At 41.9% G+C, this 19,301-nt stretch overlaps 1 protein-coding gene across 1 annotated transcript in view; it reads left to right on the top strand.

Annotated features, from left to right (window-relative positions):
- KDM7A (lysine demethylase 7A) overlaps positions 1–17,234 on the top strand; it is a 69,696-nt gene extending 52,462 nt beyond the window's left edge. Inside the window, exons 13-20 of the mRNA XM_056847271.1 lie at positions 1,756–1,880; positions 2,678–2,835; positions 3,990–4,087; positions 5,860–6,005; positions 6,137–6,342; positions 14,902–14,984; positions 15,768–16,044; positions 17,116–17,234. Of these exons, the coding sequence (XP_056703249.1) occupies positions 1,756–1,880; positions 2,678–2,835; positions 3,990–4,087; positions 5,860–6,005; positions 6,137–6,342; positions 14,902–14,984; positions 15,768–16,044; positions 17,116–17,210 (1,188 nt within the window). The 3' untranslated portion in view covers positions 17,211–17,234. The remainder of the gene's footprint in view (positions 1–1,755; positions 1,881–2,677; positions 2,836–3,989; positions 4,088–5,859; positions 6,006–6,136; positions 6,343–14,901; positions 14,985–15,767; positions 16,045–17,115) is intronic.
- The last annotated feature ends 2,067 nt before the right edge of the window (positions 17,235–19,301 follow it).

Below are 19,301 nucleotides of genomic sequence, written 5' to 3'. Positions count from 1 at the left end.
TTAAAATAATTTATGAATTCACCTAATTGGCTGCACAAATCAGAAGCAAAGCTAAAATCCTTATTTCTGCGTCCCCTCAAATGGTGGGAAGGATACTCTAGTCTCCAGTTTGGTACAGAACTAACAAATAATGGCAGTCATGACATGGGGTGTGAAACTGAGATGCCCCAGTGACCTCTGTGGAGGAACGTACCTTTGAAATAGAACTGGCACTTCATGCACAGTTCTTTGAATGTGCTAACAGTATGTCAGCAGTTTCCATTACCTTCATTTTTTTCTTGAACAATGTAAGTGAACTATATGCAATATTGTCTTTAATTTATTACAAGCACCACTCAAAAAAAACAATTTCTACATAAATCTTTGAGTGTGATAACATTTAAAGCATATCTGATTTGTCGTCCCCCCCCCCCCAATTAAATATCTCAGTTCAAGTATTTGTTGCCATTGGGACATAAAATTAACATGGAATATTTTTAACATCTGTTCAATAACTATAAATCAAAGTAAACATACTGTATCCGATCATGTTCTGTTTAGGGCATTGGCTAGTTTTCCGGAAATATTTGTATTTTAATTTTCCTGGAAAACCCACATTATTGGTGTTTGGAACCTCAAGTATGGGACTCTTTCCTCTCGCATAACAAAGCAGGGTGTTTTCCCAGGTAGCACGGGAGATAACCTTGTGTGAAGAATTTCACATGGTGGAGACTGTAAGGCAAGGGTCCCTGACCTTTTTTGAGCCAGTGGGCACCTTTGGAATTTTGAGAGGGAGGGGTGGGCACCACCTCAAGATGGCTGCCACAGGAGACGGAACCAAATGCAGTACCTCCCTCCTTGCTTGGCGAAATAATTGCAGAAGGGGGATAAAAAGAAAGGAGGGAAAGCAGGAGTGGGGAGGAAGGGAAGAAAGAGAAGGGGGAATGGAACCACATAAACACTAAGGAAAGCTTGGGGGCTTCCCAGTCTTCCTGATCCTCCATAGGGTACAGGTGCTATTGCATCAGAAAACCTATTCATCTGAATGAGGGCAGATGATAACAAGCACTGCCTTGCATTGGCCTCACCTTCTTTCTGACAAGCTCAGCGGGTGCCAGGGGGAATATTGTAGGCGCCATGTCATTCTCAAGCACCACATTGAGATAACCCTGTTATAAAGCACATCTCATATTTGGAGTTGAGATATATACCTAAGAAATTTCAGATGCACATAGTATCAAATTTCCTTTCTTAAGAAAGCAGAGTTTGACAAACTGTAATCCAGTTCCTAGTTCACGCAAGGGAGAACGTAACTTTCTTGAGCTGGTTGCTAATATTCATGTTTGCTTTTACTGATAATTCTAGAGGCCAGGAACCCAAGAGTATTTATGTGGATACTTTGTACAGGTTGCTGCGGCATCCAGCCCAGTGGGATAATTGAAGAATATTGATAGAGAATGTGTGCACTAACCCCCCTCCCCGCAGAAAGTAGTAGTGGAATCCAGTATTTGGGAGGAGGCAAGAGATATAGTAATTTAAGGTGTGAGTATGTCTGTGTAAGAAATCAAAATTGTATACGGAAAACTCATCTTTCTGTACCATATCAGAAATCTCGTCTTTCTGTACCATAATAGTGTGGTATTCATTCCTTTACCGCCAAGTTACACTGAAACCTCTGACATCCAGCAAAGAACATTGATGCTGATTGTGCAGAGAAATTACTTATTAAAGTACCAGTAACTGAAGGTAAAGTCTTGCTTTTGTCTTTTGCTTCAGGACACATCAAGTTATAAGTTGAACGGAAGGTTTAACAAGCCTCTTCTGCCATCTTCAACTGTTCCTGAATGGCGAACGAAGGACAATGATTTACGGCTTTTGCTGTCAAATGGAAGAATAATTAGGTATAAAACACCAGGCTGTGTTCTGCTACTTGTCCTTTGCTTTAGGCAGTTCTGCAGATCTTGTCCACTTAGTATTTAATTGACAGATCTGGGTTAAGAAAGGGATATAGAGGGATTCCAGTCCTATGAGCAAACTCAGGAGCGCATTAGAGAACAAAGAAAACTTTTTTTGTGCTGCTAACTTGGGCCTTTTATGCGCGGGTGGTTTCTGTGGCAATCCACGCCCTGACTACTTTGGGGCTTCATTTTCGTTATGCATGTCTTTTCCGACCTTTAGAAGTAATTCAGCTCTCTTTCCGCTTTTCCTTACGTTTTCTGGATGCCGCCAGAAGCAGCATCTAGAAAACGCGGGGAGAGAGGGAAGTGACTTTTAAAGGTCACAAAAGATGAGCATAATGAAAACAAAGCCCCGAAGTAGTTGGGGGGTGACCGGGACAGAAACAACCCGTGCATAAAACGCCTTGGATTGTTTTCAGCTGTTTGAAAATAGTTAACGCTATCCTGTTAAGGAGAAGAAACAACTAACAATTCTGCAAAATTTTGAGAGTTTCTTCAGCAAAAAATGCAATAACCAAATTCATGCTGGAGGAACATGAGTGAATTATTAATCTAATAATCTTTTTACTTAAATAATTTAATAAATGAATAGCCTGCAGCTTTTGCTTGGTAGAGAAGAAATATTAGACGTGTTTCTGTCAGTGTTCTAGAGAGTACTTACAAGTGAAAATCTTACAATTTTATGAGAGATGGGGAGAAGCCAAAATGGATACCCTTTATAACAGATTATTTTATAACAGACATGAGAGGAAGCCCTTTAGAGATCCAAGTCTTTACACTGCGGACAGTGAAGAGGAGGATGACAGGACAAAGTCAGAGGAGGAAGGAACTGTTAAGTCAGAAGAGCAAAACTCCCAGGAAGCAGATGGCAATGCAGATGTCCAGAAACCACTGAACAGTAAGTTGGTTATATCTTGAACCAGAAATCCAGAACTGTTGCACTTGGAAACCTAAATTGATAAAGCAGTGAGTGACTTAATTTGCTGATATAGTCCTGCTAATGTATACATTAACAATACCAAATGAGACTGTGGGAGGGTTTCTCAGTACTCTTCAACAAGTGTGATAATGCTGGTAAAATATTAAACCCATATCTTTGTTGTTTTAAAAGTACAACTCTGATTTAAAGTGTTTGCATATCCTGGGTCATTATAGTGTTCCTAGACAAAGGTAAAATGTCTTTTATAAATTGGTGCGTTGACTCAGCCTCATGAACCAGCTTTGTTGGACATGCAGATATTTATTTTATAGTCTATCTAGATATTTATACCCTGCTTTTGCTACCCAGTGGGGCCCAAAAGCAGCTTACAGCATTCTTCCTACCTCAGTGTTATTGTCAGAACAACCCTGTGAGGGTGAGGCTGACGTTGGTTCCCAATTTCTTATTCACATTTCCTAATTCCTTATTTGTGAAACCAATGACAAATAAAGTTTTGAACCCCAAAATATGGGTTAAACCACCACACATCATGGGACTCTGCCCTCCAAGGGGAACTTTGCTGTTTCCTGGTCCAAAGCCCAGTTCTTGTGCCAGCTGCTCCAAAGTGTGGTGGCCCCAGGACAATGCACATGCAGACACTGGACAACCCCAAAGCACACATCTCCACACTCCGGAGACTGCCTCCCTGAGAGAAGACATGCAGTGGTGCCCAGTCCAAACACCACAATTCTGGCACCACGAGCTTCTATTCAGGTTGCCACCAAGAAGCTGGTGCTTTGGACCAGGAAACAGCATAAGTCCTCTTGGAGGGTAGAGTCCCCTGAATGTGGGGGTTGTATGAGTTGTGGTAGTCCAAACCTTATATTGGGGATCAGAGCTTTTAAATTATACTCAGTATTTGTCATTGGATTCATGAATAAAGAAGTAGAAACTGGGGATCAACTTTGGCCTGCTTTTGTGAGGTACTTCGGGCTGAGTGTCTGGCCGATGAGCTCAAAGCAGTGCACAGACGCTGGTGTAGGTCATTTGGGACAAGGAAATGTAAGAGGAGCACTTATGATGAATATGTGAAAAAAATCCTAATGTTGGCTCTTCTTCTCCCTCCCCCTCAGTGTTCTTTGAAAGTGTGAAATCAGAACTCAGGAATGGAACCTCAGAATACTCTGATATTTCTGATTCAGAAGAATCTGAGCCTGATTGCACTAACCAGGTAAATACTAGAGTATGGCAGGTGTATTATCATAACACCACAGGAAATGGTCAGACGAGTTGTTAAACTTTAGAACATATAAAAGCATCTAATTCTGAATAAAGATAATGGAAGAAATACCACGGTCAGTTATGTGTTTAAAACTAAGTTAGATAATTTCTGCCAAGACCAGCTGTCCCCTTATCCTGTAGCTTGACCCTTCTAAAACGCATTTCATTTTTAAAATCAGGAGACTTAGCAAGCATGCACTTAGCTGATGTTTTGCTGCTGAAGACCTGGCTTCCAAATGATGATGGCTCCTTCTAACCTAGCATCTATTCCAGAAATGTATATTACGTGCCATTTGACCGCCTCTGCAACACACATATTCTCTTTTCACCCCAGTATTATCTGTACTGATAAAGTACATAATTTTGAGATGTTCCCTTACATGGAACACAGGTCAGCATTATTAAAGGAATGGTAATGTGTTGACTAAGGAAGCATGGATGCTTTCTAAGTAAGAGGGGTGGGGTCTTGCTCATATAGCAGCCTCTCTGTGAGAATGCTGCAATTTGATATATCTGTCCCTTATCAAAGAGGCTGTTAATTCACTAGTGTGCAATTCTGATTGAAAATTTTTCTAAACTACATATTCTCACTGTATACAAAGCTAAAGGTGTTATAAAATTCCAAGGCTGCCTCTTTCACATCATGCAAGAAAATGTGCAATTGGGTTTTTCACTTTATGTTCTGGGCCTAGTCCTCAATAGGCATGGCTATGTTTTACAGGCCCAAGAACTTTCTAGTAGCTCTAGACTTGTTGGTCCAGGACCTTGCTGTGTTCCTAATTCCTCTGTTAGTCCACACACAGAAATACAGGCAGCAGTCAGGGAGGGGGGAGATTAAATTGGCATGGCATTACTTGTACCTAGGGTTGCCAGGTCCCTCTTCGCCACTGGCGGGAGGTTTTTGGGGCGGAGCCTGAGGAGGACATGGTTTGGGGAGGGGAGGGACTTCAATGCCATAGAGTCCAATTGCCAAAGCGGCCATTTGCTCCAGGTGAACTGATATCTGTCAGCTGGAGATCAGTTGTAATAGCAGGAGATCTCCAGCTACTACCTGGAGGTTGGCAACCCTACTTGTACCAGAACCTTACCTTCTTGTACTACTTATGCACCACTGGGATTTTGGTATTTGTCATGAATATGAGTGGGCTGAAGTACCATGTAATTTACAGTTTTGGATAAATGAATATACCAGACCTGAGAAATTTAGACAGTTCTATGCTGCTACTTCTGATTTTTCTTGGTTTCTGCTTTTCTTAAATACATGGCTCCTTTCCTTTTCATATGCCTCTTCCTGCTCTTTGTTCCCTGATTACAGACTGCAACATCAGCTGGTGACTTTCATGAGTGAAGGAGCCATCTCAAATCAAATATCAGGCAGAGAATATACTAATTGTCAGTCAGTTCAAGTAATGTACTAGTGATCTAGAAAAATTGCACTATTGTGCTTGCCCATGCAATATTGAATTCTCTTTAGAAGTATAATATTCCTGTTGAAGAAAAATTTCAGTGTAGGGGTTTGTGTGTGTGTTAAGTGCCGTCAAGTCGCTTCTTACTCATGGCATCCATAGGGCAAAGGTGTGATTCTACTGTTACTTTTTTGTAGTCACACTATATGCTATTAGTTACAGCTGGTAACCATTAACCTAGGTAAGAACAATAACTGTTTGGTTTAGGGATTGACGTTTGTCCCATGAAATGCTCAGGATTTTTTTTCTCCACCAGCAAAAGGATTCCTCTTTAGAGGAGTCAGAAACCTCAGGAGACGAGAAACAGGAAGTAACTTCAAATTTTAAAGAGGAATCTGAAGTAACAAGTGACCTCTATCAATCTTCACAGAAGCCATCGAGACATGAAACTATAAGTAAAAGGTGTGTAACAGAAATTACTGGAGGGGGGGTTCAAGCAAACTGTATTCCTCACTCTGTGTTTAGTAAGAATGTAATAAGACCATAAAATGTTTTCCTGTAAGAATACATTCCATTCGTCAATGTTTCTCCAGGGAATGTCCTACCTCGACAAGTACGGAGGAAGAAGCTATTCAGGGCATGCTTTCAATGGCAGGATTGCACTATACCACTTGTTTACCAGGTCACACACAGAGCACAGACTGCACTGATAGAAGAAGCTCTCTTCAGGAACACAGAAGCTATCCCAAAAGTCGGCATAAAGACAGGCTGTCTTCCCAGAGTCATAAAGCAGAAAGTGGTAGGTCTTTTCTTGCAAACGTGTGTTATACTTAAGCTTTAAAAAAATCTGAATGACAGATACTTGAAGTTTGCTGCATGGTTCAACTATGTGTACACTGCATTCCCTTTAGCGGAAATATCTGCATTGTGGATTCCTGCATTTGTTGCTTACCTGCTGAAACCTCTGCACAATAGATTGGTACATACTGTTCTTTGTATTGATAAGAGAAGCTATAAAGGTAAATGTAGTCCCCTGTGCAAGCACCAAAACTTTACTGAGCCATGGGATGACGTCACATCACGATGTTTACCAGGTAGACTATGATTACGGGATGGTTTGCCATTGTCTTCCCTAGTTGTCTACACTTTACCCTCAGCAAGCTGGGTACTCATTTTACTGACCTTGGAAGGATGGAAGGCTGAGTCAACCTTGAGCAGGCTACCTGAAACCAACTTCTGACGGGATCAAACTTGGGTCGTGAGCAGAGCTTTGACTGCAGTAATGCAGCTTACCACTCTGCGCATACATTTATTCCAGTTTACCATCTAATGGAGAAATGTACCTGTGCATGTTTTTAGCAACCAGAGATTACTTGTCCCAGCTACCTATAGATCCCCTAGATATTTGTGCAAATGCAGAATCAAAAGGGAGATGCATGATCTTCAGGCAGCACATGAGGCTGTCAAAGCTGCCTTGGTTACAGTTTTGTGGAAAGGTAAGATATAAATTAAACCAAGTTGGTTTAGAAAGTCAGGGAAGCATGTATTTGCTGAGACTCGTGCATTGTTCTGTGAACAGATGGATTTCTTTCTTTTTTTTCCTAGTCACAGAGGTAATTACATTCTTAGTGTCCACATTATCAAATTACTGCATGGAAGAAGAGTATTTCCAAAAGAGAAAAGAGTCCTCCTGTGGCTACTTACAGGATTAATGACATCTGTTTGAACACTGTATTTACCAGTTTCATATGCTACCACAGCAAGGGCTTTTACAGTAGTAAATACAATAATTTTCGATAAACTTCAGTGGAACAGTAAAGGAAAAGGGGTTTTTGATAGCAAAGGATAGGTTTCCCTTTACTACTATAAGAGATGCGATTCTGATGCTTAAACTACCTCCACCTCTTTTTGGGTACATTAACCTTTATATCCTCCTTTAATATAGCTATTCTGAGTAAGACGAGCTAAGTCCGATAACTTTATTGACCATTTTTCAATGTTTACTGTTTTTCCAATGTACTGTGGAAGCCAGTCCAGCTGCCACTAGTATATAAAATATTTTTTTTTGTTTTTCCTTGAAATTTTAATCTTTCAGATATATCAGGAGATAAACTTTAGAACTGAGGGCCTGCTTCTTTGTAAGACTTGCGTTTGCCATGTATTGTATTTGTAATCAGGTCTTCTGCAGAATGCATAATATCGTCCCCCTTTCTGTTTGTATTTCCATTGCATCAGCCTCTTGTTAACATTGTATGCTCATAAACATGAACATACATCATGTTCATGAAGATGAAAAAATACATCATGATCACAATGGTCCACATCAACACAAATGTGGTGGGGATGTGTGTGTGTGGGGTATAATATGCATAAGGGCCCCTGTAAGTGATGCACATTAACAAACAGCTAAACATTTCATAAGCATATTTGTCGCTTGTTAAGACTAGCACAGTGATCTGGTGTATAGCATTTAAGGATGTGTTTATGCAGTGGGGTTTGATTGCAGTCAACTACTAGTGGTCCAGATTGTGCAAGGGATGGATCACGGCTGAGGCAGCGCTTCTGCCTGTATAAGGATCATAATGTGAACGTAACAGTGCAAAGTTGGAGACGGACTCCGCACACGCTCCATTGGACAGGATATATATGCCAATCTTCAACTCAAAATAAATGTATTGAAGGCTAAGGGGTATTTGAATACTTCTCGCTCAGAGGGAGAAGGGCATCTTCATTATGGGTGTTTCCTTTTCCTCTTATCTCGGGAGGCAGGAACCAAATATTTAAATTTTTCTGACCTCTGAGGGTAAACGCCCCCTTGTGACCAGTTCTATTTCCTGCCTTGAACGGGAGAGCAGCCTTCTAGCAGCTCTCTGCTACAGAAATAATAGAGAAACCTTAACCTTACTTATTAGACCTAAAAATATTCTTATTTTAACAAACCTAAACTTAACCTAACTAATCTACTACTCAATTCTATTTACTGTCTTAATTTTCTGCCTATTCTCCTCAGAAGGGTCTTTTCCCGCCAAAAAAATAATAATAATAATTTAAAAAATGGCGGATCGACATCAGGACAGCTATATAGCGCCTGCCAATTTAGACCCTAGCCTGCTAGTGGCCTTACCACTACAATTAGATGAACCCTCGGACAGTCACTCTGGTGGCCTGAGGACCAAAACTCAAAAGGGAAAGGCAAAAGCGGCAAGAATGGCGCAGGCAAGTACAAACGGCTTGCCTCGACCGCTAACAAGCGCGCCAAATGCCTGCTGCAAAACGCACGCTGCTCTGCCGCGCCTGAAAGACGCGACTGCCAGATCGCAACAGAAAGCGGCCGGGAGAAAACAGCGGCGGTAGCCGCTCCTCCCACACAGCATGAACGGGGGAAATGAAGGAGGCTGGCGGCTCGCCTTTTTGCCTCGCCCGCCGTGCTCCGTCCTTAGGCGGCTCGCCTATTGTTATTCAAGGACGGGAAGCAGCCAGGAGAACACAGCGGCTATAGCCACTTCTCCCACACTGCACAAACGGGGAAAATGAAGGAGGCTGGCGGCTCGCCTTTTTGCCTCGCAATGCTCCGTCCTCAGGCGGCTCGCCTATTATTATTCAAGGACGGGAAGCATCAACGGAGACATCGACTGCCGGTAAGGTGACTTCGCACCCCCCCCCCCATAGATGCAGCCTGTTTTACTCCTGTAAGAGCAGAGCTCTCCGCCCTGATTAAAAACGCCTTCTCAGATGGCTTAAGGGCAGTACAACCTCCTTATCCTGCCCCATCCATACAGGGATCGTAGGGATCACACCCTCCAGCACCACAAACAGTAATCTAATTGCTAAAAGGGCAGAATATCAGCCAAAGCAGGGGAACGGCTGTGGCTCAGTGGCAGAGCATCGGATTGGCATGCAGAGGGCCAATTCTGGTAGTAGGTGATGTGGAAGACCTCTGTCTGAGATCCTGGTGAGCCGATCACCAGTCCAAGTAGTACCAAGAGAGTACGTGCTAGCCAGCCTAAGCAGCGCTGAAAGCTAATTCACAATCACAAAATTGCCAATTGGTACCCAGACTGTCTATAGTATTTAACGCAGAAGATTTCCTTCTGCATTGGCATAAAAACCTAGCTACTCTTGATCTCTCAGAGGACTCAGAGTGGGAGAAAAGACTCCAGATAGGTTTGTGCCAGCGCTTGATTATTTCTAACTCTGTTGAAAGCAGAGCGGGAGAAACCAATGGCACCCATACAATGCTCCACAGCCTCTAGGAAGCCTTTATATTTGGTTTATCGGTGCTTCTAAAATTCTAAAAGTGCCTTCAGTAGAATCACCTGTCACTGCCTTCACTCCTTCAACCTTGTTACATGGCCTTGCCATGATTAGGGACCCTACAGATAGGAAGGCAGAGTTAGCAGGCATAAATGCTCAGAGGCCTTGGCACTCACTATCAAGCGCTTCTATCACATCTGCCCTAGTATACAGAGCGGCAATAATTTGGACTAGGAAGTTATATCAACTTTTTCCACAGGAAGAAAGAAACGCCTTTACAGGAGTACCCATGTTTTTTGAGAGTGGTATTCTTTCTAACTGATTCGAACTTCGATACCATGCCATATGCAGCTAGGACACTAGCCGCAGCATCAGATGCCAGAAGGGCATCCATGTTTTTTTTTTGAGAGTGGTATCCTTCCAGTTGATTCTACCTTAGATACCATGTCATCCATGTTTTCGAGAGTGGTATTCTTTCTAGCTGATTCCTCCTTAGATAACATGTCATATGCAGCTAGAACACTAGCCACAGCCTCAGCTGCCAGAAAGGCTCTCTGGGTACGCCCCTGGCAAGCGGAGTATATAGATCAAAATTGGTTATTATGGGCTTCCTGTATCAGGGAAAGACCTTGCTTGGAGACAATTTGGTCCCCATATCAGTGGAGACCAAAGACAAGTTTCTCCGCAAGGAATCCAAGGGATCACTCCCTCTATGTCCTTTCGTGCATACCACATACTTCAAAGATACAGACCTGATCAACCTAGAAACCACCGGAACCAGAATCGCAGCTCCTTTAGTAAAGGAGGACTATTCAATAAATCTCCAAAATCCTCCACCTTCCAGGGCAATAAAGGGGATAAACCCGACCGCCCAACCAAATAGTGACGCCAGCCACCAGTCAGTGGAAGGCAGGCTCAGCCTATTACACCGTCAGCGGTCACCTCCCAACCAGGCCTCTGGGTCACAAACATTATCTCACAAGGCTATCAGATAGAGTTTTTCTTACACTCCTTCACATCGACTAGTAATATCTCCAACATTCCCCCCCCCCAAAAAAAAAAATCCATAGAACTTCAGAGGCCTCTTAGACATCAAGGCGATGGAGCCAGTCTCACCATTAGAGCATACATTGGGAGTTTATTCAGTATTCTTTACTGTTCCCAACAAAGGCGGCGGATGGAAAGTCATCCTAGACCTCAAGTTTCTGAACAGATTATCCCATTAAAGCGCTTCAGGATGGAGACACTAAAGTCAGTCACACAGGTCCTCAGGGAAAAGCATTTTCTTACATTCTAATACACCCGGCACATTGTTGTTTCATTCGGTTCCCGTACAAGGGACACCTCTTCCAATTCAGGGCCTTACGATTTGGGTTATCATCGCCCCTCCTCGAGTATTCACCAAAGTTCTGGACACACCAGTCACATCTCTGCGCAAGGAGGGCGTGAGAATGCACCCTTCTCAGATGACATTCTGATAGCAGAGCATAGATCATTCAGAGAGAGTTCTGAAGAGGTTAACAGAACACGGGTCATAATCAACTTCAGAAAGACCCACTTAGTTCCATCCCAGCGATTGAGAGAGATGGGGGATGGACATAGACACACTGACAAACTCCTTATACCTTCCAGTGGACAAAAATCCAGAACATTTCATCTCTAGCAAAGAAAGCGATTAATTCCCGGTCGCCTTCTCTAATGTCCCTGACCAAACTGAAGGGTCACATGTCTGCATGCATTCCCGCAGTTCAAGCGGCACGCTTACGAGCAAGACCTCTTCAATGGTTCTTAAGGCCGTACCAAAGAGACATACCAAGGAAGAAGTGACAGAAATCTCATCCTGACCGAGGAAGTCAGATCAAGACTAGTATGATGGTTTCAGTCTCAGAATTTGACGAAAGGAAGTTGGTATCTCCGTCCAACACCAATTCAAATCTTCACGGACGCGTGTCTATCAGGTTGGGAAGCCACACTCAAGGGACAATGGCTCAAGCAACATGGACCATCAAGAACAGAATCTTCACATCAGTGCCCTAGAAATCAGGACGATCCTCAGAAGCGACTACATTTTTCCTTGGGCCGAGTCCAACCTCTCATCAAAATCAGCGGAACATATTCAGGGCACAGTCAACATACAAGCAGACTGGCTCAGCAGACAGGACATCAGCGAGGCAGAATGGTCTCTACATCCAGAGGTCTTTCAACTTATTACTCAGAGATTCGGCACGCCACAGATTCATCTTTTTGCATCCAGCATCATCCACCAGCTGCCAAGGTACTATTCCATGTACCGTCAACAGGGGGCGGAACAAATGGACCTCTTAATGTCACCAGGGCCACACGACCTACTGTACGGGTTTCCCCCCTCCCTCCAAGGGTATTGAGAAAGGTACGACTTCAAAAAGCATCAGTCAGATTCATAGCTCCATATTGGCTGCGACGACCGTGGTTCCCATCTATAATTCAGATGTCCATACAGAACCATTGGAGACTTCCAGACAGACAAGATCTCCCTCTACAAGACCCAATATGCCATCCCAATCCAGGGTGGTACAAACTGACCGCATGGGCACTGAAAGGAGATGACTTATAGCCCTAGGTTATAGCCCGGTGGCCGTCACTACCATATTGACAACAAGGAAGCCATCAGGAGGGACAGAGCTTAGGGCTAGCTACCTGCACTCTACAAAGGCAACTGGCATCTATAGCTACCATAGTACCCAAGGTATCTGGATACCGCTTAACCAAACACCATCACATAAAAGCCTTTTTAAGGGGCGTCAGTTATTTAGCTCCTCCTGTTAGACACAGGTTCACAACTAGAGCCTGCACACAGCTTTGACAGCACTCACACAACTACCATTCGAACCAATCACTGAGATAGGACAAAATGTAGCTGCAAGTTTCACAGGGAGCAGGACATAGTGCTTACATCTTCTGCACTAACCCCAAGAATCCTAAGGAGAAGGCCTGGCACTAGCTAGACCTAAGAAGGGCACTACCTGTTTACATTTATCTTACTAAAATTATTAGGAACTCTGACTCCTTATTCGTTCATATCTCACCACCTGACAAGGGCAAGCATATGTCCAAGGCATCCATTAGTAGGACCATCACCGTATACATAACACAGGCTTATAGAATAAGTAACCTACCTGCTCCTGCGGGCGTTACTGCCCACTTGGGAAGAAGTGCGGCTACTTCAGCAGCCTTCTACTGCTGTGCTTTATGGAAGAGATATGTAAGGCCGCAACTTGGTCCTCGGTGTCCACATTTGTGAGACACTACAAATTAGATCTATACTTGTCAGCAGATGCCGCCTTAGGCAGACGAGTACTGCAAAGTATACTTCAGGACGTCTAACCCTCCCAAGGGCGGGGGACAGCTCTTGTATGTCCCATAATGAAGATGCCCTTCTCCCTCTGAGCGAGAAAGAGCCTTGGCTACTTACCGTGAAGGCTTCTTCTGCTCAGAGGGACGAAGGGCATCTTGCCCGCCCAGACGTCAGTAAAATATAAATAAAACAAATAAAATAAAATTACAGGTAATCATGGTTACATCTAACTTCCAGTTGACATTCAATTCAAGTTAAACGCTGTTTGTTGGTTCATGACTTATAGTTATCCTAAAGGTTCATCGTTAATGTTTATTAGGAACTTATTTCTTGTATAGAATTATAACTAACATGTTTCTTCAGTCTATCTTAAATATATAAGGCTCGGAAAGTCTTTAACTGATCACAAGGGGGCGTTTACCCTCAGAGGTCAGAAAAATTTAAATATTTGGTTCCTGCCTCCCGAGATAAGAGGAAAAGGAAACACCCATAATGAAGATGCCCTTCGTCCCTCTGAGCAGAAGAAGCCTTCACGGTAAGTAGCCAAGGCTCTATCTGAGAACTCCAAAGTAGAGATAATGCACTGCTACAGAGACCAGCGTTGTGCCTGTTTGTCAGTGAGAGGAAATTGTATCATTCAACTGAAATGATGCAGTTCAATTTTATACTTGTAAATAGAAGAATTAATAGTAGTGTAAGTTGTCAGTCGAGAACTGGCTCAGAATTGTACTTTGCCCCAACATCTTTTCTGTTGCTTCATCACTTCAGGGAGACGGCAGTATGTTTGCTTTTGCTTTCAGCAAAAGCAGGAGAGCACAGTAGCTTGACAGCTGTGACAACAGATGTTGTCTCAACTGTAATCTGTTCGAAGCTTTTCCACCCATCTATATCTATGGTTACAAAGAAATCCAGATGGCAAAGGCAAACTATTGATCCAAAATGCCTGAGGTTTTTTTTTCCTGGGTGAAAAAAGAATACTTCTGCCCTGATTCAAATAATGTTGTGGGGGAAGGTTAAAAGTATTGGGCGAAATCTAACTCTTTTGTGTGCACATGCAAAGCATGTTAACCTGGTAGCAGTAAATGACTGTGGCTTGCTTGGAATTGGTTGTAAACTGACTTCGCTTTCACCTTTGCCAATGAATCAAGGTTCCTTCGTAGCTGCATTGATATTAACCAGGAGATCTGAGTTGCAGAAATACCTTTGTAAATTACGGGGTCTTAAAGTAATTTAGCCTGTGTATGCTAGCAGTTTTGAAGTATTGCAGCCACGTAATTAGAGAGCAGGCCATTGGGTTATTCTCGTAGAAAAATTGCTTCATAATGCCACAAGAACTAAGTAGTAGTTGATGATGGGTAGCCATGTTAGTCTGCCAATAGCAGTAGAAAAGAGCAAGAGTCCAGTAGCACCTTAAAGACTAATAAAATTTCAAGCGGGTATCTGAAGAAGTGAGCTGTGGCTCACGAAAGCTTATACCTTGCCAGAAATGTTGTTAGTCTTTAAGGTGCTACTGGACTCTTGCTCTTTTCTAATCAGTAGTTGATTCAGCACACAGAATGCCAAACTTTATTTGAAGGGCACTCTTTATTGCATTTATGAACTAGGACAAATGTGACAATGAATAAAGTAAAAATGAATAAACAGCTAAATAATAACCACTGCCTGGAAAAAAGCGTTTCTAGGAGGAGGTTTTTTTATCTGAAAATATGTATTTATTGTTTGTTTTTATGCCCTTTAAAGAGTCTCAGAATGTACTTAATATCTCTCCAGGTAAGCACATTAAAGAAGAAAAAGATGTGGGGACTTTAACATTAGCTACACCATTGTATGGAGTTTCTAAAGTAAACCCTCAGGTAAGCTTCAGGGTACCAGACTTACTAGTACGTGTGTCTTAAAAGTTGCATATTCCAACAAAATATGTTACATTCTGTAAGCATGTAGGAATCTTTAAGAATAGGCCAAGGTGGGTTTTCTAGATATCAGGTTTGCCATCTGTCTTTGTTAGAAGTTGCCATTTGAACCAGTAATAGTATTCCATGGTTCTTGTTTTCTTTGAGTATTTATTTGTGTAGTTTCTCTCTACTTGCCATCCTTTTGCGGCAGCTGTGCTACTAACCAGACTGGCTCAGCCTCAGAGCTGGAACTCCACCAGGAACCTTCAGGTCACTTTCTAGCACGAAGAACTGCACAGGTGGGCTGCGCCAGAAAAGGTGAAAACAAGACGAAACAAAAGGTGCGCCGAGAATCTTCAAATATGTAAACCGTGTTTATTTAATATTGATGATCCTGACTCATTTCGCCTCATAACGTTTCAGTGATCAAACCTTACTTTCAACAACAGCACAAAAGACACGTGGGGATCATTGAATAAATATCATGTACGTATTTGAAGATTCTCTGTGCACCTTTTGTTTTGTCTTGTTTTCTCTTTCTAGCCAGAACTGGCGTGAATCAGCTGCTTAGGTTGTATATAGTCTAGAATCAAAATCTTGATGACACTAATTAATTCATGTTCAATCAAATGACCACTTTTATTTTTCTTTAAGAAAATACCAATATCGTTTTGAAGACTTTATTTGTAATTGTTGCATGTGGCTTTGCATTACAGAATCTTAACTCTTTCCCTCCCTCTGCAGGACATAAACAAAACTCAGAAATACATGAAGAAGGAAGGTGCATCTGAAGCCAGTTACAAAATTCAAGAAAACAGGAGTCATATGCAAAGTAATGGTTTGAACTTCCAACCTAGTAAATGTATGCGGGACTCCAGCTTAATTCAAGGGGAGTGCAGGCTAAGTGACGGCAGCCTCAGCCCCGACAGGCCATATGGTGAAACATCCTTGTCTGTCCCTCTTCATCCAACCAAGCGACCGGCATCGAATCCGCCCCCTATCAGCAACCAGGCAACAAAAGGTGGCTATAATCCTTCTGTGTTTGTCACAGATCACTATTTGCAAATAACCCAACCAATATTTTCTTGAATAAGCATAGACTAATTTTGCAATGCATGCTAGTTTAAAGGGATGGAAACATTTGGAATTTGGGTTTAGACTACTGCTGTGTCTAATTCACGTGTTCTTTTTTTTCTTTGATTTTTGTAAACTGGTTTTTCATATGGAGGATCTGTTTTCTACCAATCTCTGTCCATATGAAAAACTCAGTGATTGAGTTACTTAAGATAAAGGTATTAAACTGATGTGGCACAGCAGCTAAGAGCAGGGGTTGGGAAGTACCCAGGTCAAATCATGCCTTGATAGCCAGCATGGTGTAGTGGTTAAGAGTGGCAGTTTGGAGCAGTGCACTCTAATGTGGAGAACTGGGTTTGATTCCCCACTCCTCCATATGAGCGGCGGATGCTAATCTGGTGAATCAGGTTGGTTTCCCCACTCTATACACATTAAGCCAACTGGGTGACCTTGGGCTACTAAGGGCGACCTCTTAGAGGTCTCTTAGCCCCACCTACCTCACAGGGTAGTGTTGTGGGGAAGGGAAGTTAAATGTAAACTGGTTTGATTCTTTAAGTGGTAGAAAAAGGTGCCATATAAAAACCAACTCTTCTCCTCCTTGTCCTCCTCCCCCCACCCAACGGCTTTAGGCAAGTGACTCTCAATCTTAAGTCCAAATCTGCAGTGTGGGTATAGTAAGAGTGGTGTGCTGGTGTGCCTTGCAGAGCAGTTAGTTACTGAAGGGTTGCATGGAAATGTGTTCTGTAAATGCCAAGTCTATTATTTTGTGCTGTACAGTCTCAGATCTGAATATGTACGTTGGACCTCAGTCAGTTGGTGTGGAGTTAACCGCAAAGATAACTACACTGTGTTAAAGTTGGGAGAGGCTGTTACCTGTTTGTCTTATGCTCCCTAGTGGTTACCGATCATGCCTGGAAACTCACGTTGCATCAATGTGGAACTGATTTAATGAAATCTGAACATACATACCTGAGTTGAGGTGGCGTTTAGTAGTACCTTTTCTTTTCCTTTTTTTCAGGCAAGCGTCCAAAGAAAGGAATGGCAACTGCCAAACAGCGCCTTGGGAAGATTCTAAAGCTGAACCGAAATGGCCATGCACGCTTCTTTGTTTGATGCAGGCGCAGCGACCACCGCTGCCATCTCTCTCGCTTTCTGGTTGTTTTTGTTGTTGTTTTTTAAAAAAATACACAGACCAGTATTGAGGGGTAACAGTGCCTGGAGCGTCTGTTTATTCCTCGGCTTGAAGCAGAATGCATGTATCCTATTAGAACACTGCCTGATGAACAAAAAAAAACGCGCAATGCTGCATTTTCACTGTGCCACACCTGCTCAGCAATAACCATTTTGGGTAAACAGGAATATTCAAAGAGACAATGGATTGGGAGACAGTCTTTCTTTCTTCAGGGCTCAATCATTTTGCTGTTGGGAGTGTCTGAGCTAATTCATGAACCGAAGAGTGGGATGAAGGTGGTTATCAATAATTTATTTGACAGATCTTGGCAACTATTGAATTCATTTTAAAAACTATTTATTTGGGAAAAAAACATTTTTTGTGGAAACGATGATTTTAATTTTAGATGTTAAAAGAAATGTGAAGGGTTTTTTTTTTTAATTTGTCCTTAATTAATGTATGTTTGTTGCAGTGGAGAGCCACATGAATGATTTACTCTGGATCCAAGCATTTGATGTAGATTATAGTCTTAAAACATGGATGTGGTGCATTATTAATTTAAATTAAGGCACATGAAATCATACTTTAATGTCTGTCCTTTATATAAGCTCTTGGCTGGCTTTTCATGGACTTATATAAAGTACGTATTCTCTGCCAGTTTAGTCAACTTCTCTCTCGTCCCTGCCCCTTACCCCCTCTCTTGCTTTGCCATATATTATGGGTTGTAAATTGGCATAGCACTGGCAGAGAGAAGCTTGAATCTGTAGGTTCAGCAGTCCTTTTGCTGTCAAGACAGATGCTTCTCCTCCCCATTTGTTTTCATGTCACGGAGAACGGTCCATGCAAAGCATGGGCAACAGTACACCAAGGATAGCACTACAATTAGTACATGTAGACACTTAAATGCATTTTGTTGAGGTAGACTGTTAATGGTGGCAGAGTACTGCTTGATTGCATATGCCAGCCAAAAAGGTCTTAAATGGTTCTTGTGTATACACACACATATATATATATATATGTAAATGAGTTTAATAGCTTGCTAATCTCAGAATGACTTATTTTATGTCATGCTTTGCAAAGATCTGGTAGGAAATGCCAATTCTGAAATATGTGTAAATAACTTAGAGGATAAAATTGTATTTTTGTAATATAAAATTGAATATTTAAGCTCTTCTCTGGAGAAAAAGGAGAGGCACCTATACTACTTTTTTTTTTTTTTTTGGTAAGAGGGCTACTCAGTACTAAAGTGGGAATACTAGCACTACTACTCTGGAATTTTTTTCTTCTTCTGTTGATCAAGAGTTAAAGCATGGCCAAAGCTCCTCAGTTGCTTGACTTCTTAACTTCAATAAAAACTTCCAGCTTTCATGTTAAATCTTAAAATATCTAAAAATCCCAAAACAGGATTTATGTGGTTAGACCATTTTATTATCTGTACTCAGTATTTGCGGCATCTACCTTTGGATGTCTGTATTAGACTGCACCAAATGCCCTTCATCCTGTCACCAACATTAGTTAGGGTCCCCTGGCAGTTACAGTAACAAAGAGATGGCCAAATTTCTCTGTGGTGGCATTTAAAGGCAGCAGTCCTTAATCCACTTGCTAATAACATTTATGTCCTATTCACTTCAGTGGGCTTAGTAGCATACAGTAAAAACTTTGAGTTCATAATGATATATACTTGGAAACAAGACCCATTGACATTTCCATGGCATTTTTGAATAAATATGGTTAGGGATTTGGAGTGTAAATGGAGTAAAACAAGATCAAATAATAAGACTTTTCTCCAGTATGTTAGTTTTGAGTAATATTTTCATCACATTGTAGCTCAAAACTATCTAGGTTGGAAACCACATTGGAGATTTTGTACGTTGTCAGCAGAGTTACAAGTGGAGCAGATTACTAAAAGAAAGCTCGGAGAACAGCTATAATGACTAGTTTTAATCTCAAATAACATATTCATAAGTATTGATCCAAGAAATACATGTGTCTTTAACTAAGCTCTAGTATGTTTAAATTGAAATATTTGAACT

Source organism: Euleptes europaea, chromosome 3 (genome assembly GCF_029931775.1).
Source record: "Euleptes europaea isolate rEulEur1 chromosome 3, rEulEur1.hap1, whole genome shotgun sequence".
NCBI lineage: Eukaryota > Metazoa > Chordata > Lepidosauria > Squamata > Sphaerodactylidae > Euleptes > Euleptes europaea.
This window is presented reverse-complemented; position numbering and strand designations above follow the sequence as displayed.